Source organism: Stegostoma tigrinum, chromosome 27, assembly GCF_030684315.1.
Source record: "Stegostoma tigrinum isolate sSteTig4 chromosome 27, sSteTig4.hap1, whole genome shotgun sequence".
Classification (NCBI taxonomy): Eukaryota; Metazoa; Chordata; class Chondrichthyes; order Orectolobiformes; family Stegostomatidae; genus Stegostoma; species Stegostoma tigrinum.
This window is the reverse complement of record NC_081380.1, coordinates 35,046,726-35,073,394: the sequence shown is the minus strand read 5'-3', so window position 1 is coordinate 35,073,394 and position 26,669 is coordinate 35,046,726. Positions and strand designations below refer to the sequence as shown.

Genomic DNA, 26,669 nt, shown 5'->3' with positions numbered 1-26,669 from the left:
AGTGCCCAGTTTGGGTTCGCTCTTTCCCGAGTGCTGTCTTCTTGACAAGTTAGCCCAGGGATCCGAAACGTCAGCTTTTGTGCTCCTGAGATGCTGCTTGGCCTGCTGTGTTCATCCAGCCTCATTTTATTATCTTGGATTCTCCAGCATCTGCAGTTCCCATTATCACTAGCCCAGGGATCTTTCCATTTTCTGAATTCCCACTTTACCAGTTGTGACACACCCATGAGCGGTTACTAATGGTTAGAGCCCAAGCTCTACTTAGATTTGACAACCTGCTCACAACAGGAGTGGGCCATTCAGCCCCTTTTTACGTCAAAGACGGGAAAGGTCATTCAGATCTTGAAGGCCATTCTACCAATCACTAAGATCTTGGCTGATCCGTCTCTGAATTCTGTTTGCCTGCCTTGTTTTCGTAACTTTTCAACCCTAGAAATCTAGCAATCTCCGTTTTCAGACTGAGTTTCAGCTGATGTTCAGCTCCTATTGCCCCTTATGATCCGGCTGGGTGGGGGAAGAATTCCACTTTTCCCAGACCCGCCCCCCCCGTAAAGAGTTAATGAAGGGAAGAGCTCGCAGCCCTGGGAAGGAATCGCACTGAGGGGAAGGTGGAGCCGCCACAGTTGTCACGTCTCCACGGCAACACACACAGGCGGAAAAGTACATCGGAGATAAGATTGGGAAAAGCCTGAAGGTCCAGCAATTCGAGCAACTAGACAGGAGCTGCTGAGCAGTTTGCAGTGTTTACGTCCTCAAATGCTGACAACTTCTGCGAGAGGGCGTGGGGCAGAGGTGTACAGTTTGTTCAGGATGAACTTCACCTGCCTGAGCAAACGTGTGTGAGGGATGTTTCAGCCGATAGCAGCAGCCAGGGATCATGTGCGACTTGCTGACATATTAAAATCTACCGAGGAAGGAATAAGGAAGGAGATCACATAGCCTACTCTGGGCAGGGAAACCTTTGGCGAAAAGAAAAGGGAGCTGCAGTTGTCGGGTAGCCAGCCAGGTGACTTGAAGGTCACTGGAGGTGGAGGAAAGAGAGAGAGAGAGAGAAATATATCATAACACCTGACGAGCAGAGGAGTCCGGGGCCAGTGCCAGCGGGCAGCTGTCGGACGCGAGAGGCTTGTTCACTCGCAGGGTCCTGCTGCCAGGAACAGGAGCTGCGACGGGGTTCTGTACGCTCACACACCATGGCTGAGAAAAGTGAGAAGGTGCCCTCGAAAAAGGCAGGCCTTCGAGCAGCAGTGGTCCTGATAGGGTTACTGCACAGATCCCGAAAGGAAAAGGACAGACGGTATGGTCTGCTTTTCAGCAGAATCCTTCCCTTACCAATTGCGTAACTGTTTGAGTGCCAGTGTTCGTATTGATGCTGTGGGTGGCAGTTCAGGGAAACTTAGTGAAATGACGTTGTGTGTGTAAAGTGCAGTGAAGAAGTGCACAGCAAAACAGGATTGCATTCGTTAACTACATGCTGTATTATCATTGCAACTCATCATGTCAGACTTGATCTTTGTTCAGTATCAAGATTTAATGCATTGCTGATGTGAATGATTGGAAAGTCTCTCCTTTGTTAGACGAGATACGGGTCACCATCATCAGTGTGATATCTGCACGTTGGACACTGCTGAGTTTCAGCAACATTCACGCCGTTGGATTGATGTTGATAAACAAATGACGGGGAGGGGTTGAAGTTTGCTCGCTCCCCTTCAGACAGACTGTGCTGCATAAATTTGATTCCATTTCATGAGGGATTCTTTCAGGAAGCCGCTCAACCTGGTCACACGACTTTTAATGACATGCGACAGTATTAGCATTCATTAACACATTTAAACAGGGAGACAGAATTGACAACAGCTTGCATTTATATAGCAACTTTTGGTGCAAGTGTGCAGCATCGCAGGCTGGAGGGTGAAGCTTTCTAGCAGAATAGCATTTCTAGCAGAGCCTCTTCAGAGTATATATATGTCAAATTGGAAGAAAGGCTCGTATAATAACGGTGTGTTTGTGGTGTAGTGTAACTTTGGGGATGGATGGAACCAGATGGCTTTTCTGCGTTTTCCAGCTGCTTGGAATAAATTGGCAAACCGATAATGTTAACTGATTATCGGATGTATGATTGTTGGAAGGTGCACAAAATAACACTTATGCGGCATATGTATCACTAAAACCTGTCAAACCCCGAAAGGTGTAAAGTTCTCTTGCCATCCATTCACAATGGAGATGCTCTCTTAATGGACTGGGAGGCAGAAGAGAGACAGTGAGTGATTAAACTGGTGGTGATAGGAGTAGGTGGAAATGGAGAGGTTTGTGTCTGTCCTAAATAACCTAATGAGGCATTCCCTCAATTCATTCAAAAGAATCTACAGTTTGTGACTAAGTTGACTGTAGTTACAAGATAATAAAATGAGAGGCTGGATGAACACAGCAGGCCAAGCAGCATCTCAGGAGCACAAAAGCTGACGTTTCGGGCCTAGACCCTTCATCAGAGAGGGGAATGGGGTGAGGGTTCTGGAATAAATAGGGAGAGATGTTACTTCCCTCTTTGTTAAACTGTGACTACCAGTCACCTCCTAACGTAATCCCAGAATTTTGTAATGGAGGTGTTTGAACAAGACCATTTGTAGGCCAGTAGTGGAGGAATAAAAGGCTTTCTGAACTCTGAGATGGATGCCCCAGGTACTAGATAGTGAGCTATTAGGGGTCCACCTCGAGGCATTACCTGAAAACATTTGTTGTCTTTTCTCACTAGCACTTCCAAGCAGAGCGCTAAGCTATCCTCATTAACTCAGGTTTTATCTAGCTGTGTCTGTCTGAGTCATAGTCCCTGCAGGTACAGATGTGAGACTGCTGCAACAGGAAGCTGCAGAAGAGCACTGACCTTCATTGCTGTGACAATTAGAATCTAATCATGTACCAGCCGTGTCACTTTTGTGTCAGCAAGAAAAGGAAGTCTTGCATTTACATAGCACTTTTCCAGGACCTTTGGACATCTCAAAGCGCTTTACAGTGAAGTAATCTTCAAATGTAGCTGCTGCTGTTATGTAGGAAACACAGCTGCCAATTTGCACTCAGCAAAACCCCACATGCAGCAATGTGATAGTGAGCAAGTAATTGATTTTTGGTGATGTTATTTGAGGAATAAATACTGTTCAGAACATCAGGGATAACTCAGTTACTCTCCATCAAAGTAGCAGTACGAGCTTTGGTTTGACAGTCATCTGTGGAAGACAGTATCTCCGACAATGCTGCACTCCCTCAGTGTTGCACCAGAGTGTCAGCTTTAATCATTGTACTGAAGGGATAGGATGGGATTTGAACTTTGAATCCTGTGTTTTGGAGGGGAGAGATCTACCAACTGAGCCACAATTGACTGAAAGTTGTGCCTGGGGCAATTTGGACTCATAATCTAAATAGGAATCTCTGTGAGGATATGTGATATTGCTGAAGCTGCTGACTTTTGTGGTTTTACGATTAAACTGAATTCCCGTCTATTCAGTCAGGTGAATGTAAAAGATCCTGCCTAATAGTTACCATCCAACAAACACTACCATAAACATCAAGGTTATTCATCTCTGTGCTGTTTGTGGAATGTCACTGTGCACAGACTGACTGATATGTTTGTCTACATAACAACAATATTTTATGCAAACAGACTGACCAGTAGGAAATAAAGCCGCATCTGTATATCTTACACAAGGTTGTCCATCAGGATATTTTGCCGAAAACGTCGACACATCTGAGAGAATTAAAGTTAAGATATCGTAAACAACAGGTGTCTGCCTGTAATTCCTTAATCTGGTTTTTGAACCCTTTTAGAGTACACTGTGCAAATTGATCTGTTGTTTTCTTCCATGTTGCATACTGTATGTGTTCCACTTTAGATCATATGCCAAACCGAATTCCTCTGCTTAAAAGATTTAGGGGAATATCTAGCTTGAATCCAGGTCCCCCGTTGGAATAAGGAACAGAGCTCATCGGAAGCACCGAAGTGATCGAGATGGAGCTTCGACTCCTACATACATCAGAACTAGTTCTTTTCTCACTATCGCCCAGTGATTATACGGCACTGATGTAACATCATGTCACAGCACCAATACGTTTGGGTGCACTTTGCACTGTAAAACATGAGATTTTTGGCTATTCCTTAAACATTTTCAGAACCATCCTCCATCCCCTATCTCCAGCCCCACATTTGCCCTTGGACAATGCAGGTGGCTGTCTACTTTTCAACTTCCGTTTGTCACCAGGACTTCGTTCTGATGTTACTTGCAACCACCTTCAAGTAAAAGCGAAGTAAAAGTGCAAATCATGTTCAATAATTCATGATGTAAAGAGCGATAATCTCTTCCATATGTTAATGCTGTCTGTTCTCACATCCCACTCACAATAGAGCAGGCCCCCTATCTGCAGTGAGGTGGATGGACAATGTAGCTGTCACTCTGAATCTGAGAGTGGTAATAGCCTACAGTGCCTGACCTGTTAATATTGCAGTGCCTTTACTCTGCCCTGTAAGGCTAGATTTTACGATCCACCTGCAACACTTCCAGGAGTACGAACTCATCCCCTTCCCTCAGCACCATGAATTTGTCTGCTCAACATCCTCAAAAAAGGAAGATTCAGACCCGGCAGTGAGTTTAAAGCCATTTCGCCATGATGTGGTGCTACATAAGAACTTCTTGAAGCTGGTTTCTCAACATTAATGGATATCAAAGGATAAACCTTGGAGGGAAAAGAATCTGAAAATATTAGGTCTCTATTTCTACAAGGACCCATTTGGAATTATTTGGAATGGAAAGTACTTTTTTACATATCTAATTCCAATGGTGTGCAAAGCAGTCCTCTAAATCTAGAGATAAGTACCATGTATAAACACCAAAACAAAGCCCATCGCAATCCAATGTCAAAAGCATCTCGGTGCCATACCAGTTGTTACAAGTGTTAATCAAAAAAGAAAAGTTTCACAAAATAAATGGACGCAAAAGGATCTGCTGAGACTCCATCAGACAGACTAACTGTTTTGGAGTTATTACCCTGTTAAAAGGCCCATTTCAAGTATTGCTCAGTGTTTGGCAGGAGGGAGCTCCTGACAGCCTGATAAAGTTTGGCCTTTGGTTTGCCGCTCACTGGAACCTTTCTGATTCTTTGCAATAAATTCTTTTGTATTGGATTTGATATTCACTCATGTGGAGCACTAGCAATTTCTCACTCCCAATTGATATTATCACTGCAGTTCACCCTTTCCAATTTGCATCCACTCAGCCCTTTCTGTTACCTTCAAAATTGAGATATATGTGGCAGCTAGACTGAATGATTGAACAGTTACCCTGAGCAAACGGGATGCTATGAATGAATGGAACTACCAACTGTTGGATGTTTAAGGGTTGGTTAAAAGTTTTTTACTTCCTTTAAGGGATCACCGCGAGGACTCCTTTAATAATTTTTGACAAAAAATGTCCAAACTTTTAGCATCTGTTGAATTTTCTGCACGAAAATGAATAAGTTTCACTCTTTAACCTTTTCCAGAATATTTCAGTGCACATTCTTGTGACGGGAGACCATAATATGGAAGAGCACAGTCTGCTTCACCATTCATGGTTAACCTGATCATCCTCAATTCCATCTTCCAGCCTTTTTCCCCAACGCTTTGATTCCCTTCTTGATTAAAAATCTGAATATCTCAGCCTTGAACATACTCAATGACCCAACCTCTAGAGCCATCTGAAGTAAAGAATTCCATGGATTCATTACCCTCTGAGAGAAGAAATTTCTCCTCATCTCTGTCTTAAATGGGTAACCCTTTATTCTGAGACCACCTATGGACTGTGGGAAGAAACTCACACAGACACAGGAAGAATGTGCAAACTCTACACAGACAGTTGCCTGAGGCTGGAATTGAACCTGGGTCCCCGATGCTATGAGCCTGCAGTGCTAACCACTAAGCCACTGAGCTGCCCTACCTGTTCTATCTGCAAAGTTCTTGCCCATTTGCTTATCTCCCTTGCAGCCTCTCTATGTTATGCTCAGCACTTGCTGTCCCATCTACTTCTGCGTCATCTACAAGTTTGACTATAGTACATTCAGCTTCCTCATCCAAGTCGTTAATCTATGTTGTAAATAATTGTGACCAATACACTCATCCCTGTGTGAATGGTGTTAGTTGGGTGTAAAGCAACTTGTTTTGATTTCATTTGGTTGATATTAGTCTCAACCTTTGCTCAGTTGGTAACTTTCTGATCTCTGAGTCAGAAGGTTGCATGCTCAAGACCTTTTTATTCACTCCTGAGATGTAGGCTGCATTTATTGCCCGTCCCTAGTCACCCTTGAGAAGGTGGTGGTGAGCTGCCTTCTTCGACCACTGCAGTCTGTGTGGTAGACCGACATGCTGTTAGGCCTGGAGTCTGACAATTTTGCCCCAGCGACACTGAAGGAACGGTGATATATTTTCAAAGCAGGATGGTGAGTGACTTGGAGGGAAACCTGCAGGTGGTGGTAGGGCTCCTATGTATCTGCTGCCCTTGTCATTCTAAATGGAAGTGGTTGTGCATTTGGAAGGGGCTGTCTAAGAATCATTGGTGAATTTCTGCAGTGCATCTTGTAGTTGGTACATCCTGCTGCTCCTGACCATCAGTGATGGAAAAGTAGACATTTGTGGATGTGGTGCCAGTCAAGTGGCTGCTTTGACCTGGATGGTGTCAAGCTTCATGAATGTTGTTGGAGCTGCACCCATCCAAGCAAATGGGGAGTATTCCATCACACAGCTGGCTTGTGGCTTGTAGCTGACAGACAGGTTCTGGGGAGTCAGGAGATGAGTTAATCAGTGCAGAATTCCTAGCCTCTGCCTCTTTTAGCAATGCATTGTTATGGCTAATCCAGTTCTTTTCAGATTTTAGTCAAACGTAAGCACACAATTCCAGGTTAGCATTCCAGTGCTGGGCTGAGTGAGTATTGCATTGTTTGAGGTGCTCTTTTTGATGGGACGTTAAACCATTGCTCTGTTCACTGTCTTAGATGAACGTGAAAGACCCCATTGTGCTGTTTGCTGAGGAGATTTTCCCTGGTATCCTGGCCAAAATTTAACCCTTAATCAACATCTCAATCTGGTGATTATCACTTTGCTCTTTATGAGAGTTTGCTACATATAAACGTAGCGACAATTTTCATGCAGCAAGTTCCCAGAAAACAGCAATACAATGTCAAGAAAGTCTGTGATTGAGATGCGGCCAGGTCTCTGGGGACATTCCCCTGTTTTTATTTGAAGCGCTACCATGAGAACTGAGTGGGCAAACATCTTACTGAAAGATACCATCTCCAATAGTGCGTCACTTTCTCAGCATTACATGGTCTGTCAGCCCTTGGTTTTTGTGCTCAAGTGAGACTTGAACTGGCAACCTTATGACTCAAGAATGCTATCAACTGAGGCACAGCTGATGCCTATAAAGGCAAAAGGCCCGGTAATGTCTTCCGAAAGATTTTTCCTTCGATATCTCAAAACAGTTGTCAGACAAAGAAAGAACAAGTGAAGTGACAGAGGTCAAGAGAATGGGCAAGTGAAAATATCAATGGGCGAGACCAGTTTGAGAGACGGAATGACATAATAAATACCTTTGCTGATTCCTGGTTAATAAATTCCTGTTTTCTTTCTCGATACATAGAAATTACAAGCGGGAGTAGGCCATTCGGCCCCTCAAACTGTCCTGCTATTCAATCAGAACAGATTCGTCTGTTTGTGTTTCAAATTCCACATTCCCATTGATCCAAAATAACCTGACTCCCATCGTAACACGAATCTATCTACCTCTTCCACAAAAATACACAGCAACTTTGCCTCCACTATCTTTGCAGGCAGAGAATTCTGAGAGAAGCAAAATCCCTGCATCCCAATCCAAAAAGGGTGATACTAAATTTTAAAATAATTTCCTGTAGTTCTCGATGTAACTATCCTGTGTTCATCTTGTCAAGACTACTCAAGCTCATGAACTTAGGTCATCATCCCTCAGTCAAGTGAAAGCAAGATAATCTATCCTCATAAAACAACCCACTCATTCCAGTATCAATCTAGTAAGCCTCTTCTGAACTGCCTCCAATGTATGTGCCTGCTTCTCCAAATAAGGAGACCAAAACTGCATACAGTATTGGAGTTTTGGTCTCACTAATGCCCTGTATATCTGGGAGTTTGTGTCACAGATTTCAGCACTGCAGTCAGTGTTGTAACAGAACATATGTCAGACCTATTCTTTTTCCACTTCTATTGATTCAGACATCTGAAAACCTCACTGAACTGTTGCTTTTAATTCTGTGCTTCTTTTACAACAATTTAATCTGCAGCATAATGGCTTTGAAACCATACTGTTTACAGATGTTGCTTCCTCATAAATATTCATAGGCATAATGGTTGGAAATGGAAAAAGAAAGCCAAACTTTTCAGTATTCATAGAATTCCAGCCTAGCCATGTTTATTAAGGTATTGTACTAAAGTGGCCTTCCAATGCTAGGAGACATTTGCTTTCTCTTGCACAAAGACAAAGGAGAGGGTGCAGAATTTTAGATTGGAAAAAGTGAATGACCACAAATTTAACAGAAAGGCAGGAGATTATCAATTACATTGCAATTCAGTCAACATCTGAAGGAGGTTAATGTTCGGCTTTTCTTTCTATTTTTCTACTTAGATATAATTTCATGCACTCTCTAAATCCTTACCTCTGCAACCTCCTTTAGCCCTTCAATCATCTGAGATCTCTGCCCTGTTCAATCCCAGGATTGAGCCATATTCCAATTTGGAACACTCCATCATTAGCGAATGTATCTAAACTGCAGAATCTCCATCCTAACCCTTTCTACTTTTCTGTCATCCCTTTAAGGTGCTCCTCCATACCAGGCTGATTCCTGGGATGAAGGTGTTTTGACTTATGAAGAACAGCTCAACAGGTCAAGCCTTTATTTATCAGAGTTTAGATTCCCTACAGTGTGGAAACAGGCCGTTCGGCCCAACAAGTCCACACCGCCCCCTGAAGCATCCCACCCAGACCCATCCCCCTATAACCCACACACCCCTGAACACTATGGGCAATTTAGCATGGCCAATACACCTAACTTGCACATCTTTGGACCGTGGGAGGAAACCGGAGCACCCGAAGGAAACCCACGCAGACACGGGGAGAACGTGCAAACTCCACTCAGACAGTCACCCGAGGCTAGAATCGAACCTGGGTCCCTGGCGCTGTGAGGCTGCAGTGCTAACCACTGAGCAACCGTGCCACCCCAAAGAAGAATGGAGAATGATTTTATTGAAACATAAAAGATTCCGGATGGCTTGACCTGGTAGATGTTGAGAAGATGTTTACCCTGTGGGGAAATCTCAAACTAGGGGATGTAGTTCCTGAATAAGGGATGCTCACTTCTTAAAACTGAGATACAAAGGAATGTCTTCTCTATGAGGGGAGTGAATGTTTGGAATTTTCTACCCCAGAGGGTTGTGGAGGCTAGATCACTGAAAGTATTTACAGAAAAGGTAGAAAGATTTTTGAAATACTGGGGCGTTGAGGACTAAAAGGACCTGGCATGAAAGAGAAATTGATGCTTTGGAGTCGATCAGCCATGATCTTGTTGAATGGTAGGGCTGGCTTGAGGGGCCAAATGCTCTCTTTCTAACATCCTTCAATTTGATACAGGTCTTATCTCAGTCCATACATCTCCTTACATGGCTCAGTGTCAATTTTAATTTGTTAACAGTGTTCTGAAGCAACTTGGGATAGTTAATTAAAACTACTATATAAATACAAGCTTCTGTTGCTCAATCTTTGCTCTTCAAGAGGCTCACAAGTGTGTCAGAATCAAAAAAGAAAAGCCATTTATATTAATAACTGGTTAATAATGATCTCCTAACCCAACACAACTAACCACATTGCAATATCTTACTCGAAGAAAGCAGCTTACTGCCTGGGCTAACATGTGTAACCACTGAAATGTCATTGGATGTAAATTTCAAAGGAATTATCCTTTGAGCAAAATATCCTGTTCACTACTTGCAGCTAACTGCTGTCATTTCTTTATCAACAAGTTGGGGAAAATGCCAAATAAATGTCCAGGCAGTTAATGAAAAAACATGTAACATCAGCAATTAAACCTGAATCTCGGAATTTGCAGAAGAAGGCTATTTGGCCTCTTGCGTCTGTACTGGGTCTCTGATGAGCATTGTGACTTGGTGTCATTCACCTCCCTTTTTCCAATATCCCTGCTCATTGTTCCCATTCCAAAAGATTCAATTAACTTCGCTCCACCACATTCCCAGGCAGTGCGATCCAGACACAAATCACTCATTGCGTGAAAAGACTATTTCTCGCATCAACTTTCTTGATCACTTTAAATCTGTGCCGTCTTGCGCATGATCCTATCAGGAGTGGGAACAGTTTCTCCCAATCTATCCGATGAGGGCCTTTCACGGTTTTCAAGATTTCTAGCAGATCGCTTCTTCATTCCAAGGAGAATAGGCACACACTCCCCAGTCTACCCTCATAACTGATGTTTCTCATCCCTGAAATCAATTTTGCCAACCTTTTTTGCACTCACTCCAAAGTGTCATATCCCTCTTATAGCATCCACCTGAGGTCTAACAAGTATCCTATATAAATTTAGCACAGCCTCCTTGCTTTTGTGTTCTATGCCCCGTTAATTAAGGCCAGGGATACTGTGTGCTTCATCAAGTGTTCCCTCCACTTATCCTGCTACCCTCAGTGGTCTATGCACATATAAATTTAGTTCCCTCTGCTCCTGAAACCTCTTAAGTTCTAACCTTAAACCCCTACTTTGTTACTAGCTGTCTATATTCTTCCTACTAAAATGCATTTCGTCACACTCCTTTGTGTGCTGCACTGACGTTTTCATATCTTCTGGGTTTCAGTGTCGTTCCCCCTCACAATTTACAATGTTTCCAAATTTTATATGATTTGCAAACTTTGACTTGTTGCCTGCACTTCAAAATTGAGATCATTACTGTGAAAACAGGAAAGGCAAGTGCCCTAGTAGCGAGTCCCGGAGAACAACACAACAAAACTTCCTCCAACTCAAAAAACTTCCATCGGCTTTCACTCAGCCGATTTTCTATCCGCATTACTCCTGCCCCTTTTATTCCATGACCTATAGCTTCTTTCTCAAGGCTATTTTCACACCATGACAGCAGTATTAGTGCTCGTTATTTGACAGCTGATGTCTCCTTGCTAAAGTTACATCCAATTTATCTACTGTACTTTGCACTACGTTGAAGTAAAGCTGTTGGTATTTGCCAACAAAACACATTGACCAGCTGCTGAATAAGACATATAAATAGCTTATCACAGTTCTGTGCTTTGTTCCCTAGATTGGCTGGAATGGCCATGTTGTGTGTTGCTTCAGCACCTAGTTAGGAGTGGTGCTCAGGTTTACTAATCTCCCATACTTCAGTGAGAGAACCAATCAGTAGGGGTAGCACATCCTGGGAGAGAGGGAATATGAGAAGGTCAGCACATGCAGGCACAAGCATTTGTTTCAGTAGTGACAGTCCCAAAGGTAACACGGTAAGAATACATTCATATGGTACACCAGCATAATGGGAAGCATCAAAGCACTTCACGGTTAAGTTACTGGTTGAAGTGCAGTGACTTACTTTGAAGACCGTAACATGAAAACTGCCCAGTGATATCCCACAAACAGCAGCCAGTTTTACAGACAGCCATCCTGTGTTTTGGGGGCATTGACAGACGGGAGTGTAAACTTAGGTGGGAGAATGCCGTAATATTTGAATTGTGTCATCTTCTTCTTAGGCAGTCCCTCGTAGCTCAGGCTGACTTTCTCCCACTCCAGGGTTAGTGGGTCCTGAGTGTCTCAACAGCCCAGTAGAGAATCTCCAATCTTTGCTTCAGGAGGCAGCTGGATGGCTAGCTCACGAGCTTCTTCTGCTGGTTGCACTCAATCTCAGTTGTGCAATGGGACTGCTTTCATTTCCCCGATACAGTCACATAGGTGGGGATGGAGGAGAGTGAAGACTTCTTTCAAACTTCACCCCTCTCAATGGTTATACCCTATTTTTCATCACAGCAAGTCCTCAATTCCTTATGACATAGCCACCAACCCTCCCCCTCCACCCAACCCATCCACCAAATTCTTTCAATGGGGTTGGGCCACCACAGACAGGAGTCACCGTAAGGACAGGTACGACAGCTCGAAATGTGATAATCTGTCGGTACCACACTGCACTATTGAAGCTGATTGCATCTGTAACCTACAGCCATCTGCCTCAAAGGTGACAAACTCATCAACAGCCACTTGGGACGAGGCCTTGCCCTTATGCGTTGACGTGAAATGGGCAGTAGTGAGTCGTCCCAAGTACATCTCACCCGCTTTTTATTTCCTTTGAACTCTTGAACCCAGATGTGAGAATGCAGCTAGAGCCAAAAAGCTTTCCTTATTCATTTTTCAGGATGTGAGTGCCACTGGCCGCCCAGCATTTATTGCCAGTTCCTAACTGCCCTTGAGAAGGTGGTGGTGAGCTTTTTGTTGAGGACGTGGGCACCGCTGGCCGTCCAGTTATTTGTTGCCCGTCCCTAGTTGCCCTTGAGAAGGTAGTGGTGTGCTGTCTTCTTGAACCGCTGGAGTCCACTTGCCGTAAGTTGACCCACAATGCCCCTGGAGACGGAATTCCTGTGACAGTGAAGGGCCATCATAGTTGCCCTCAAGAAGGCAGTGGTGAGCTGCCAAATTGAAGCACTGCAGGCCGTGTGCTGTAGTTTGACCGTCAATGCCATTAGGCTTGGAGTCCAATGATTTTGACCCGGCAACACCAAAGGAATGACAATACATTTCTGAGTCACTATGTTGACAGGTTTGGAGCGGAACTTGCAGGTTTTGGTATTCCCATGGATCTGCTGCTCTTGTCCTTCTAGATGGAAATGGCCATGATTTTCGAAGGTACTGTCTAAGAATCTTTGGTGAATTTTTGCAGTACATCCTGTAAATAGTGCACACTGCTGCTACTGAGTGTCAGTGGTGAAGGGAATGGATGCTTGTGGATGTAGTGCCAATCGAGCAGGCTGCTTTGTCCTGGATGGCTTCTTGAGTGTTGTTGGGGCTGCCCCCATCCAGGCAAGTGGGGTGTATTCCACCACACTCCTGATTTGAGCTTTATAGATAGTGGACAAGTGCTGGAGAATCAGGATGTGAGTTATTTGCTGCAGTATTCCTAACCTCGAGCCTGCTCTTGTACCCATTGTGTTTATGTGGTGAGTTCCTGGTCAATGGTAACCTCCCCCCAGCCCCCCCAGAAGTTGATAGTGGGAGATTAGGTGATAGTAACACCATTGGATATCGAGGGGCAGTCATTTGATTGTCTCTTATTAGAGATAATCATTGCCTAGCATTTGTGTGGTACAAATATTAGCTGCCACTTGTCAGCCCAAGCCTGGAAATTGGCCAGATCTTGTTGCAGTTGAACACAGACTGCTTCAGTATCTGAGGAGTCTCAGCTGGTACTAAGCATTGTACAATCATCAGTGAATATCCCCACTTCTGACATTATGTTAGAGAGAAGGTTATTGATGAAGCAGCTGAAGATGGTTGGGTCTAGTACACTACCCTGAGGAACTCCTGCAGAGATGTCCTGGAGCTGAGATGACTGATCTCCAACAACCACAACCATCTTCCTACGCACCAGACATGACTCCAACTGGTGGAGAGTTTGCCTCCGATACCCGTTGATTCCAGTTTTGCTAGGGCTCCTTGATGCTACACTCTTATCAAATGCAGCCTTGATGTCAAAGACTGTCACTCTCACCTGACCTCTAGAATTCAACTCTTTTGTCCACATTTCAACCCCCAAGATTGGAATGAGGTCAGGGGCTGGGTGGCCGTGGCGGAACGCAAACTGGGCGACACTGAGCAAGTTATTGCTGAGCGGGTACTGTTTGATAGCACTGTTGATGACACCTCCCATCACTTTACTGATAGGGTGATAATTGATTGGTTTGGAGTTGTCCTGTTTTTTGCGTATAGGGTATACCTGGGCAATTTTCCACATTGCTGGGTAGATACAGGTGTTGTAACTGTACTAGAACAGTTTGGCTAGAGGAGTTGCACGTTCTGGAGCACAAGTCTTCAGTCCTATTACCAGAATGATATCAAGGTCCATAGACTTTGAAGCATCCAGTGCCTCCAACCCTTTCTTGATATCATGTGAAGTGAATCATATTGGCTAAAGACTGGTATCCCTGAGGTGGGGACCAATGGAGGAGGCTGAGATGGATCATCCACTCGGCGCTTCTGGCTGAAGGTTGCTGCATATGCCTTATCTTTAGCATTGATGTGTTGGGCTCTTTCATCATTGAAGATGGGGATATTTGTGGAGACCCCCCACCCACCCAGTGAGTGGTTTAATTCCCCACCATCATTTGTGACCGGATGTGGCAGGACCGCAGGGCTTCGATCTTGAGGGGGTGATGCCAGCCTAGTGGAAATATCACTGTTTTATAAATCTAGAGATCCAGGTAATGTTCTGGAACCCTGGGTTTAAATCCCAACGGAGCAAATGGTAGAATTTGAATTCCATGAAAGTCTGGAATTCAGAGTCTAATGACAAGTACTGATGATTGTCTGCAAAAGTCCGTTTGTTAATTAAATGTCCTTAGTGAGGGAAACTGCCGTCCAACCACATTGATCGGGATCTGGTGTCACATGTAGGCCATACCTGGTAAGGGTGGCAGATTTCCTTCACTGAGGGACATTAGTGAGCCAGATGGGTTTTCCCAACAATTGTCAATGGGTTCATGGTCATCAACAGATTGTTAATTGTAGATTTTTTAAAATGAATTCAAATTCCACAATCAGCCATGGCAGGATTCAGACTGGGGTCCCCAGATCATTAGCTAAGTTCCTGGATTAGTTGTCTAGCAATGATACCACTCGGCCATTGCCTTCCCAGTGATGATCAATGTAGAGGTTCAGCCATGATCCTGCTGAAGGATGGAGCAGGCTGCATGTGGCCTACTGCTGCTCCTGTTTCATCACATCCTAAAAAATGACCAAACTGGAAGCATTGATGCGTGAGTGAGTTGATGTGACTATGTGTATGATTAAAAGAAGGAAGAATTAAGCCAGGACATTTTAGTCAAAGTTATTTACATTGACGGACATCTTGATTCAATGGCTGGACTATTGTTTACTTTGTGAGGGAAAACATTGCCTTCTCAGAAATGTAAGATAGCAAAGTGTGGAGCTGGATGAACACAGCAGGCCAAGCAGCATCTCAAGAGCACAAAAGCTGACCTTTTGGGCCTAGACCCTTCGTTATCTTGGATTCTCCAGCATCTGCAGTTCCCGTTATCTCTTCTCAGAAATGTCTTTTTTTTCACACGAGATGTAAATCCTGTTCTGGTAGTTAGGTTTCATGTTAACTATCCATTATTTGAAGTGGAGCAGGAAGTCCCGTCGGCCAACATTACAAACTTGGCCAAAGCCGTTAGAAGCAGATTAATTACTCCATCACCTCAAGCCCGCGGTCTGGCTGTGTGCAGCCTGGCAGCTGCATTTATCCAGATAACAGCAATTAGAGGTCAAAATAGTTATCAGTTTGGAGCTTTGAGGTGTAGCTGTGGGGATGTGAAGCAGTGTTATATTAATCCAAATCCTTTTGCCATTTAATTTAGATAAGAGGACATGCTTTATGTACCAGTGTTTCTTCCCTTCCTTGAACTGAGTTGCAGAGGAGTTAAGGGGATGGTAGCTATTGCTGTGACTCTGGCAGTAATGAAGCGAGGTTGCCTGCATTTGTCTTCCTGTCCCATGAGAGAGGCTGCATGAAAAGCGACCATGACGCAGCTGAGAGCAGACAAAATCTATCGCAGGTGTAGCACGCAGATCCAAGTGTGAGACAGCTCTGAGGCCATGGGACACAGCGGTCAGATACGAGGCTGGTATATCAATTACACCTTGTCATAAACCTGATGTGAGACTGCAAGGGAAACGTGATTTTCTGTCCTTGTTCTAAGAGTCCTGTTGTGAAAGATGCGCGAGAGGATGACATTTAAAAAAGAGCAAGTATATGATCATTACATGGTCAGTGAGTAATTGAAAGTGACAGGGCTATCTGCATTAAGACATTTTATAAACCCAATCCCATATCTAACAAATTGAAATTGATGGTGACAGCATCAACATAGAGGGAAGACATTTATTTGTCTTTGTCTCTGTGACCATACTCACTGCACTCTAACAAATTTATATTGTATGAAAGAATTTAGGCATCTGATGTCATAGACTTCTATAAGAAAGCAAAGTGATTTGAGGTTTTTCTGATTCATTCCATTTTATTTTATTTCTTAGTAATTTGGCAAAAGGCCCAGAGGCAACCTTTTTTTTTCCTGTACCAAGGTTTTGGGATCCAAACGTTGCTGACCAAAAGGACAGTTGAAGCAGATGCACTTGAGGGGAATAAATTGTAGAGTTTTGATTCAAAAAAGAAAGCAAAGTGGGGTTTTTTGGACAGCACTTTCAAAGAGTTGGTACAGACATGATGGGCCAAATGGCCTCCTTCTGTACTGATGCCATGAAATTTTGTGACATTATTTTGTGTACTCATGTTTCTAGATCTTACAAGGGGACCACAACGGCTCAGTCAAAGTAGAAATGATTCTGTGAGAATGAAGAAAGTAATGCTGAGCTCCAGCTATTACTCCTCCTGACCTCAGGTTAATAGAGGCAATGGTCTGGAATTGTATGATTTTTGTTCATCTGATGATGCCGAAGCGAAAGTGAGGCTTGTGTGGAGCTAGTGTTATGTCCTCAAACCTTACGGTTTTTATAATCTGTCCTCCCTCTCATTCACATACATCTTTTGCGCTTTTTATGAGCTTGAATTCCACCATTGGTAAACAAGATAAATATATTGCAATGGTCATTTATGTAAAAGGAGAAAGAGCTTAACAATTTGCATTTGTCTAGTGCCTTTCATTATGCCAGGAGATACAAAAGCAAATAAATTACTTGTAAAGTGGATATTTTCTAAGCAATCTGCTTGGATATGTTATTACACATCTTCAGAATAGGTGAGACATGGACGTAGGCCTCCTGGTCCAGAGGTGGGAACACTACCACTACACCACAAGAGCTCCCACTACTTGTAAAGTGCTATTGCTGCTGCAATTCCAAAAATGTGGCAATTTACGCAGAACAAGCTCCCATAAAGACAAAGTGATAATAATCAGTTAAGATGTTTTAATGATAATAAAATGTGAGGCTGGATGAACACAGCAGGCCCAGCAGCATCTCAGGAGCACAAAAGCTGACGTTTCGGGCCTAAACATCTGTGATAATGGGATTCTCCAGCATCTGCAGTTCCCATTATCACAGATGTTTTAATGATGTTGATTGAGGGATAAACAATATTTTTGCTTCATACATACATACAGAACATTCCAAAGCTTTTCACAGCAAAGAAATTACTTTTGAAGTGAGGACACACTAGTTAATACAGAGGAATGCATCAGCCAATTTGCAACCACTTAGGGTCTGTAATAGCGAATGAATGATTAACCGATTAATCCAGTTTTGGTATTGGTGGTTGAGGCATTAATTGTCAACCTAGATCACATGTTTAGGGATAATGGGAACTGCAGATGCTGGAGAATCCAAGATAACAAAGTGTGAAGCTGGATGAACAGCAGGCCAAGCAGCATCTCAGGAGCACAAAAGCTGACGTTTCGGGCCTAGGCCCTTCATCAGAGAGGGGGATGGGGAGAGGGAACTGGAATAAATAGGGAGAGAGGGGGAGGTGGACCGAAGATGGAGAGAAAAGAAGATAGGTAGAGAGGAGAGTATAGGTGAGGAGGTAGGGAGGGGATAGGTCAGTCCAGGGAAGACGGACAGGTCAAGGAGGCGGGATGAGGTTAGTAGGTAGGAAATGGAGGTGCGGCTTGAGGTGGGAGGAAGGGATGGGTGAGAGGAAGAACAGGTTAGGGAAGCGGAGACAGGCTGGGCTGGTTTTGGGATGGAGTGGGTGGAGGGGAAGAACTGGGCCGGTTAAGAGAGGCTCTCTGCTGAAGGGTCTAGGCCCGAAACATCAGCTTTTGTGCACCTGAGATGCTGCTTGGCCTGCTGTATTCATCCAGCTTCACACTTTGTTATCACGTGTTTAAGGTCCTAAATTGAATTTTTTGGTCACTCTGACAACCAAAGATAAAAGGCCAATATAATTTATAAACTCCATGTAGAGTTTTTTGGTTGTGTGCAGACAGGAGATGATGTAGTGATAATGACACTGGATTAATGACACAAGCCCCAGGCTCTGAGTATGAGGGCTCCAATCACACCATGGTAGTTGCTGTGATTTAATTTAAATTAATAAATCAGCAATATCAAAGTGCTAACGGTGACCTTAGTAATGATCATGAACTATAAAATGTCCCTGTTTCACTGATGCCTTCACACAGCAAATAATTAGGATATGGAATGCACTGCCTGGACATACGGAGGAGACAGGTTCTATTCAAGAGGGCATCAGTTCAGTTCGGTATTGGGTGGAAATATGAGCAACGATGTCGGGAAAAGGCAGGAGGTTTACTCATTCACAAGATGAGGGTGTCACAGGCTAGGTAGCGCTTTCTGCCCATCCCTAATTGCCCAGAGAGCAGCTAAGAGTCAACCACATTGCCATGGGTCCAGAGTCACATGCAGGCCAGACCAGGTAATGATGGCAGCTTCCTTTCCTAAAAGACACTAGTGAACCGGATTGGTTTCTTTCCTGACAATGGATTCACCGTCATCATTCAAATTCCACCATCTACCATGGCAGGTTTTGAACCCGGGTTCCCAGGTACATTATCTCGGTCTCTGGATTAACAGCCCAGTGATAATACCAATAGACCATCACCTCCCCCTGTTTGAAGGGCTGGTGCAGGCATGATGGGCTGAATGGCCTCCTTATGCGCCATAACAATTCTGTGATTCTGTATTGTCCTTTTAAGAAGAGAATCTGCCATCCTTAGGCGTCTGAAAAACTTGTAATTCCAGATCCACAGTAATGTGGTGCTCCTAATTCTCCGATAGCCTAGTAAGCCACTCAGTGAAAGGCTTGAGAAGCCTGCACATGTTGTACCATAACTATGGAGAGTGTGGTTCTGTATGGGAATGACTCTATGAATGTACATTCAGTGCTTATGCTGTATGCGCACTTATACAGAACTTTAGCCTGAGGCTAAACCTAGAGGTCTAGTGCCCCTAGTGAAAAATTGCCTCTCAAAATTCATTGTGAATATTATGAACTTGCCCAGCAATGAGTCCACTATAGACTGCTTCCTAATAATAGCATTCCCGTAAACGGCAGCTAATTTTGGTTTTATTGAATGAATTACAGCAAGGGTATTGCAAGGCTTATTCCCTTAAACAGGCAAAGTGACCTGGAAGCTTTATATTCATTCTGCTACCTAAATTCCATCAATGGGTGAGCAAAGAAAATAATCTATAAAGAATTCTTATCGCGACCTATTTAAGATTTAAGCTACCTATAATTAGTGACGTTGGCTTCTCATCTCCTTTATTCAGTCTCTGGGACAGATCTAGTGAGTTTGATGAAGTTGTTGTGGCAACAAAAAAGTTAAAGATATATTTTCTGTTTTGTGTTTGCAGGAACATAAGAGAAGGGTGAGAAATGACCGTTGATGACTACCCTTAAGCTCCTTCATAATCCCCACAATTTAATAAAAAGAAATCTTCAGCAAAATGGTTTTGAAGATAAATAGGATTCTGACAACCGAGTTATTAGTAACTAACTGTTACATTTTGCTTCAGAGATAGTAGGAACTGCAGATGCTGAAAAACCTGAGATAACAAGGTGTAGGGCTGGATGGACACAGCAGGCCAAGCAGCATCAGAGGAGCAGGAAGGCTGACGTAAGAAAGGTCTAGGCCCGAAGCATCCGCTTTCCTGCTCCGCTGGTGCTGCTTGGCCTGCTGTGTCCATCCAGCTCTACACCTTGTTATCTCATGTTACATTTTGCAGCCTCTTTGCGTTTTCCTTCCTCTGACAGAAACACTGAAGAAGAAGGAAATACTTCTGCTTAAAACTGGTGAATTAGTCCCTGATTTTACAAGACAATTGAGGAAGGTCCACAGGATTCCAGTTGTCCATGACTTATTATTGGATGAACTTCTCCAGGCGTAGACCTGTGATATGGAGAGATGCCTTTCCATTCTGTGCCTTCTGTAGGGTCTGAAGTATCGCCACATTTACACTTCGCTCCATACATTGGCAATTCTCTGAGAGAGGAAGCATTGTCAGACACCTATCCCAGATGGTTCCCACATATTGTATAGTCATGCCCTCTAGTACTGTAAGTCAAGATTTGTATATTGCCACTATGTGTTCAGAATTTCCTTTCAAATTCATTACCTGCAGCCCTTTTATCAGCAGATCCGAAATGTGTCATGTTGTCTCACTCAGCAATTTTGTTTCTTCCCTTCATTTTCCTAGTCTGTTCAAGATGTAGTGCCATAGCTATGTGAAACATCTGGTCAAAATCTGGATGTGGGCCTGTCCCAACCCAACAAGGAACATCCTACCCATTGAGGCAGCTCTCTGAAATGTTCCACAAATAGCCACCAGTAGATTTGGGCAGCACTCCAAAGATTTGTGTTGCTGGTGGGGGCCCTTCCAACCGTCTGCAACTCTTTGGAAACTCATGGGTGCTTTACCCTTGAATTTTCATCTGTTGCTACAACCAGAGAAGGGTTTGCAAGACAGCTGCAATACCCTTATAAGCTGCATGCAATGTCCCACTGATGGTCCCACTGAGCCTGGGAAAGTCTGCCGCAAAGCTGTGGGCCCAGGACTGTCCAGTCCTTCTTGTTGGAAAATGATAGAACAATTGCAGGGAAGTGAGAGTAAAGAATAAAGAGCAAAGAATTCTGCTTAAATGTTTGCAAGAATTAAAGGGAAATAATTTAGCTCAGGCAATGGTCACTTTCCTTTGAAGGAGAAGAGGGTGCCTACAGACGCATATTCTCAGCCTACCCTCATAACTGATGTTTCTCATCCCTACAGTTGAGTCAAACCCAGTGAGTATGGCTAGCTTTGAACTGAACTGAACTTATTGCAATATTTGCTGCTGCAGTCAATAAGTCAATCTCATTCTGTTCTTATAGCATTTGTCTTACTGCTGATGTCCCTGGAAATTAAAAAAAAAGTGAGTCTCCATTAGAAATCTCAATTTGCAGGTCTAGAAAACTCCAGGAAACTGTGAAATTGTTGGATTTGGATGGGAAGACAAGTGATTTGGGCGTCATACTGCAATCATGCCTGAATGATTAACCAACAGTGATTACAGTGCTGAATGCAGCTGGTGTCTCCTGAATCTCATTATGTTATCTTTTTTCAAGGTACAGACACAACCTGAACTTCTGTCCTGTATCATTGCATTCACCGTTAACTCTTTGTTGAGATTTACTGTGGAGCATACGACTCAGTAACTGTAATCAATAACAGGATTGCTCCCTCTGTCACACATTAGCTCAGTTAATAAATAGACAATTAGACGTGTCGAAAGGTGGGGTTTCATCCTTTGGGAGCGTCAGGAAAAGTACTTCAGCCGAACTGGTGCAATGTCATGAAGTGAATTTAAACACAGAATGGGAAGAATTCAAATTCATCCAGTCAGAATGTAAGTTAGAGTACTTTCAGCAATGAAAATGTGCAGTTGGACAAGCAAATTCAGCATCTATTTTTGCTGCTTCCATGCACCATCATCGCTTTTGCCCTCCAACACCCACTCCCCAACACAGTCTTTCTTCACTGGACCTATTTGTAGTCTTTGTGCAGCATGGTTCATCCCAAAACAGTTGAGCAGCTGGTTCCACATCACCCATCCCCACAAGGACCTCAACCCCCTTGTGCATGACCCAGATTCTTTCCTAGGTTCTCCCAAAGCTGCAAGCTCTTCCATCATCCAACTGCCAGACTCTCTGCCAAGTGCTGTCCTCTTGATTAATCCTAATCGCCTGCCTTTACAGTGCCCCAGGTCTTCCAGCCCTTTGCACGGGTCTCACAATGTTCCTGCTTCCCTTTTACTTCTGCCAGAGCACAGCCTCTAAAGTGTCCTCAGAGGGTTGTTCGGCTCCCTGACTACCAGTGCTATTACCTGCCAGTCTTCATAAATACAGTGCCCAATCCTCATCCTATTTGTCGGGAACCTGCATTGACTCAACCGTAACAAACGTTCAGTCAAAAATTTCTCCAAGAAAACATCTGAGCTCATTGCTCTTTTCTCTTTAAAACAAAAGAGAAGGATGTTGAGTTTCCTGTGCTGTAAATTCTGTATAAGTCATGGCGATGCTGCTATCACAGCACATTTAGTTAGTTACATCAATGCATCTTTTAAAAGCCAATTAGGGAAAAGGTTAGGAATTTTGTTGTGTCAGTAAGATCTTGTCAAGAATTTATGTTATGGGCATCAAGTTGTGTTTTTGTCAAAGAAATAAACTTTAAAGCAGTTTCCAGTTGACCACAGTTAATTTGCCATTCATAGTTCTGGTGATTATAGGCATTCACTTTACAAATACCAATCAGTACAGAGGAGCAATGACCAGCACTAGTACAATGTTGGACTGGGCATCTGAAACTAGTAGACTACAGGTCGGAGGGTGTAATAAGCAAACATTTATGTTCATTTTTGGTAGCCAAGAAACAAGAGCTGGAAACAGTGCAATGGACCCTCATAAGGCTGCTCCTCCACTGTTACCAATCTGTATTATGAGGCCAAACTAGAAACTATTGGAATCTCTAGTTTAGGAAGGACATATCTCAAGGGTGGTATGATAGAGCTTAATATGAGAGAACGGGGATGGGAAATGTTCAAATAGATATTGAAATATCGGGTCCAGTTTTATCATTTGGTTTCTGGTCATGACTTTAACCCCCAGGTCACGCAACTCTGGCCAAGTTGCTGAAAGTGTCACGCAAGTTAGCAGAGAATGGTCTCTGGGTTGGAAAAGACCCAGCTGGAGAACTTTGTGAACAAAGAACAAATAAAATTACAGCATAGGAACAGGCCCTTCGGCCCTCCAAGCCTGCACCAATCCAAATCCTCTATCTAAACATGTCGCCTACTTTCCAAGGATCTGTATCCCTCTGCTCTCTGCCCATTCATGTATCTGTCTAGATACATCTTAAATGATGCTATCATGCCCGCCTCTACCACCTCCGATGGCAACGCGTTCCAGGCACCCACCACCTTCTACGTAAAGAACCTTTCCATGCATATCTCCCTTAAATTTTTCCCCTCTCACCTTGAAATTGTGATCTTTAGTTATTGGTTTCCTTGTGGATTGGAGAAGATGGATGCCTGGACTCAGCAAAAGATCCAAGGCTACAGCATGCACAGAAAAAAAAATCCAATACTTGATTGAGATCTAGGGGGTAAAAGGACTGTGTGATCCCATTGCCAACTCTACCCAACCATGCCCCTAACCACATCGTGAGACGCAACCTCCCACTGCATCCCCACACCCCATTCTCTCCATACGTCCGTGAAAGCTTATTGCTCATTTCGACTGTCCACCCTCCCCACCCCAAACCCCCTCCTCCCCTTGGCAGCTCCTACCCCTACAATCCCATTAATCCTGAAGCTTGGGTTTCCTCACACAATGAGGGAGGGAGCAAGGGAATGTCTAAATGCTTCTTTGGACTGGAAGTCAGTTATTTCTTTCTTCGACCTGGAGTAAAACCCTTTCCGTGGAAAGATCCCGGAGTCTGAAATCCCTCCTCTAATGAAAAATAAAAGTGTCTGAATAAAAGCTCTGATGAAGGGTCTAGGCCCAAAACGTCAGCTTTTGTGCTCCTGAGATGCTGCTTGGCCTGCTGTGTTCATCCAGCTTCACACTTTGTTATCTTGGATTCTCCAGCATCTTCAGTTCCCATTATCACTCAAAAATAAAAGTGTGTCTGTTTTTCTCCATGTTTAACAGATCACTAATAGAATCTCAGTTCTCAGAAATAGCTCACTTTGAGATTAGGTGTTCTAGTGACTTCATTACCAGGTTATTAGTCACAGACTAAGGCAAAGTATTCCTGTTTTTCATTACCAAGGGGAAAGGAAAACAGGATAAAACTTAATAAGCGTATCACAATTTTTTTTATTATGGACGTCAATGCTGTTGAAATGAATCAGGAGAAATGCTCAAAACACAAACAGATTTTTCTATGTATGCAAAAAAACTGCAGATGCTAGTAATCTGAAATGAGCACAGTTCTGAAGAAGTTCTATTAGACTCAAAATGTTAATTGCATTTCTCTCCCTACAAATACTGCCACACTTGCTGAGTTTCTTCAGCATTCTGTTTGTCCTGATTTTTTGTATGTTGTATCGCATTGCTGTGTACTTTGAGTAGTGGTAAAAGGATTTGTATCACGCAGTTACTCTGAGGAGAGGAAAAGTTAATGTTTCAGGTCGATCATCTTCCATCAGAACTGTGAACATCTGGAATCAAAACTGATCTCATGATACATCAATAGCACTAGCAAGAGCAGTGGCCACTGCTGGTACTACAAACAGGAAATGGGGTGCCGTGCAAAGATGGATGTGAACTTTGTAAGTGTTTGAGGGTTAGCAAAGAGAATTGGCAAGGACGATGGTGCCTGAGATTTTAGGAGCCATGAGGAGGGGCGGTTATACCACAGGTGACCCTGCAATGATCCCAGGAGGGGAGAGGGTTTGCAGGTCTTGTTGATGAGGGAACCCATACCCATGAGCAATCCTCACAGGAGAGAAACATGCTGCAATCCTGAAATTATTAAATGTTCCAGCCAAGCCACAACCTTCCAGAAATACATACGTATCTATCCAACCTAATCAAATGTTAAACTAACATCTCCATGGCCACCTTGACCAACAGCCCCACTCCAAAACACCCACTCTGTCCTTCTAACTCAGCACTGCATATAAACAGTGCACCCAGTGGAACACCAGCAATTTCTGCATTCTGAGGAAGGGTCACCAGACCTGAAACATTAACTCTATTTTTTTTCTTCACAGATGCTACCAGATCTGCTGAGCTTTTCCAGAAACTTGTTTTTGTACCAGCATATTCTGCCCTGGGTTCAGTGTACTAGGACACATTAGAGAGGAAAATAGACCAAAACAACAAAGGTGAAGGGCTGTGTTTCTGGCTGCCAACCTCTGAGACTCGATTTCTGCTCCAAATTGGCAGCCAGAGACTGAGGCACTGTTTGATAAGTATTGAAAACACCTAAACCAATTGTTCAGGGTTCAAGATTCACAGGCAATGAGCAAAGTGCAGGATTTCTGCTAGTTGGACCTTTCCCAATGAGTCAGTAATGCAAAAATATGTAGACTCCTGAATATTCAGCCTTATCTTCCAGAAGACGTACAAATCCGTCTTCCCGAGTAGTTCGACCTCAATGAGATTGAGGTAGCCATGTCAGCTTCATTGATATTTCACACTTTCCACTGTTGTCTGAACAGCATTTGTTGCATATCTGTGAACATAACAAAATGTGAAACTGATTTGAATTGACAAATGTGATGCAGCATCCCTCCCCTTGACCTGGGAGACCTGTGCTCACATTCTGCCTGCCCCAGAGCTGTGTAATAGCATCTTTAAACAGCTGATTAGAAAATATCTGGGTTCCAGACCTGCATGCCCCTGAGGTGTCTTGTAGCATGTGTGAAAAGGTTGATTAACAATAACTTTTTTTTTAACTATTCCCATTGATAAATATTTAATACTTCTTGTCCGGAGATAGGCACAATTCCATTCAAGATATCGTCACTTACAAGTCTCATTTATGAAGGTATTCATAGATTAGAACCCTTGCAGTGTGGAGGCAGGCCATTTGGCCTATTGAGTCCACACCAACCCTCCAAAGAGCATCCCACCTAGACCTATCCCCCCACCATTTCCCCTTGCTAATCCACCTAGTCTGCATGGAATATGAGTTGCTGTTCCTGCAACCTTTGGGTGGCATCATTATGGCACTGCAGGAGGCCCAGGATGGACATGTCGTCTAAGGAATGGGGGGGGGACTTAAAATGGTTTGCGACTGGGAGGTGCAGTTGTTTATTGCGAATCGAGCAGAGGTGTTCTGCAAAGTGGTCCCCAGCCTCCGCTTGGTTTCCCCAATGTAGAGGAAGCCACAATGGGTACAGTGGATACAGTATACCACATTGGCAGATGTGCAGGTAAACATCTGCTTGATGTGGAAAGTCAGCTTGGGGCCTGGGATGGGGGTGAGGGAGGAGGTGTTGGGGGCAAGTGTAGCACTTCCTGCAGTTGCAGGGGAAGGTGCCGGGTGTGGTGGAGTTGGAGGGGATTGTGGAGGGGACAAGGGAGTCCCGAAGAGAGTGGTCTCTCTGGAAGGCAGACAAGGGTGGGGATGGAAAAATGTCTTGAGTGGTGGGGTCGGATTGTAGATAGCGGAAGTGTCGGCGGATGATGCGTTGTATCCGGAGGTTGCAGGAACAGCAACTCATATTCTGCTTGGAAACCCTGCAGCCCAATGGTATCAATGTGGATTTCACAAGCTTCAAAATCTCGCCTTCCCCCACTGCATCCCAAAGCCAGCCCAGCTCGTCTCCACCTCCCTAATCTGTTCTTCCTCTCACCCATCCCCTTCTCCCATCTCAAGCTGCACCTCCA

General features: G+C 43.8%; 1 protein-coding gene across 8 annotated transcripts in view; it reads left to right on the top strand.

The window, feature by feature from the left end:
- The window catches only part of LOC125464526 (rap1 GTPase-activating protein 2), a 325,971-nt gene that overhangs the window by 172,509 nt on the left and 126,793 nt on the right, over positions 1 to 26,669 (top strand). For 3 of the 8 annotated variants that reach the window (XM_048556998.2, XM_048556997.2, XM_048556996.2), the window contains exon 1: positions 653 to 1,297. The exons of the other annotated variants lie outside the window; for them this stretch is intronic. In XM_048556998.2, the coding sequence (XP_048412955.1) occupies positions 1,194 to 1,297 (104 nt within the window). In that variant the 5' untranslated portion in view covers positions 653 to 1,193. Of the gene's footprint in view, positions 1 to 652; positions 1,298 to 26,669 lie in introns of those variants that run through there. 8 annotated transcript variants of the gene reach the window in all.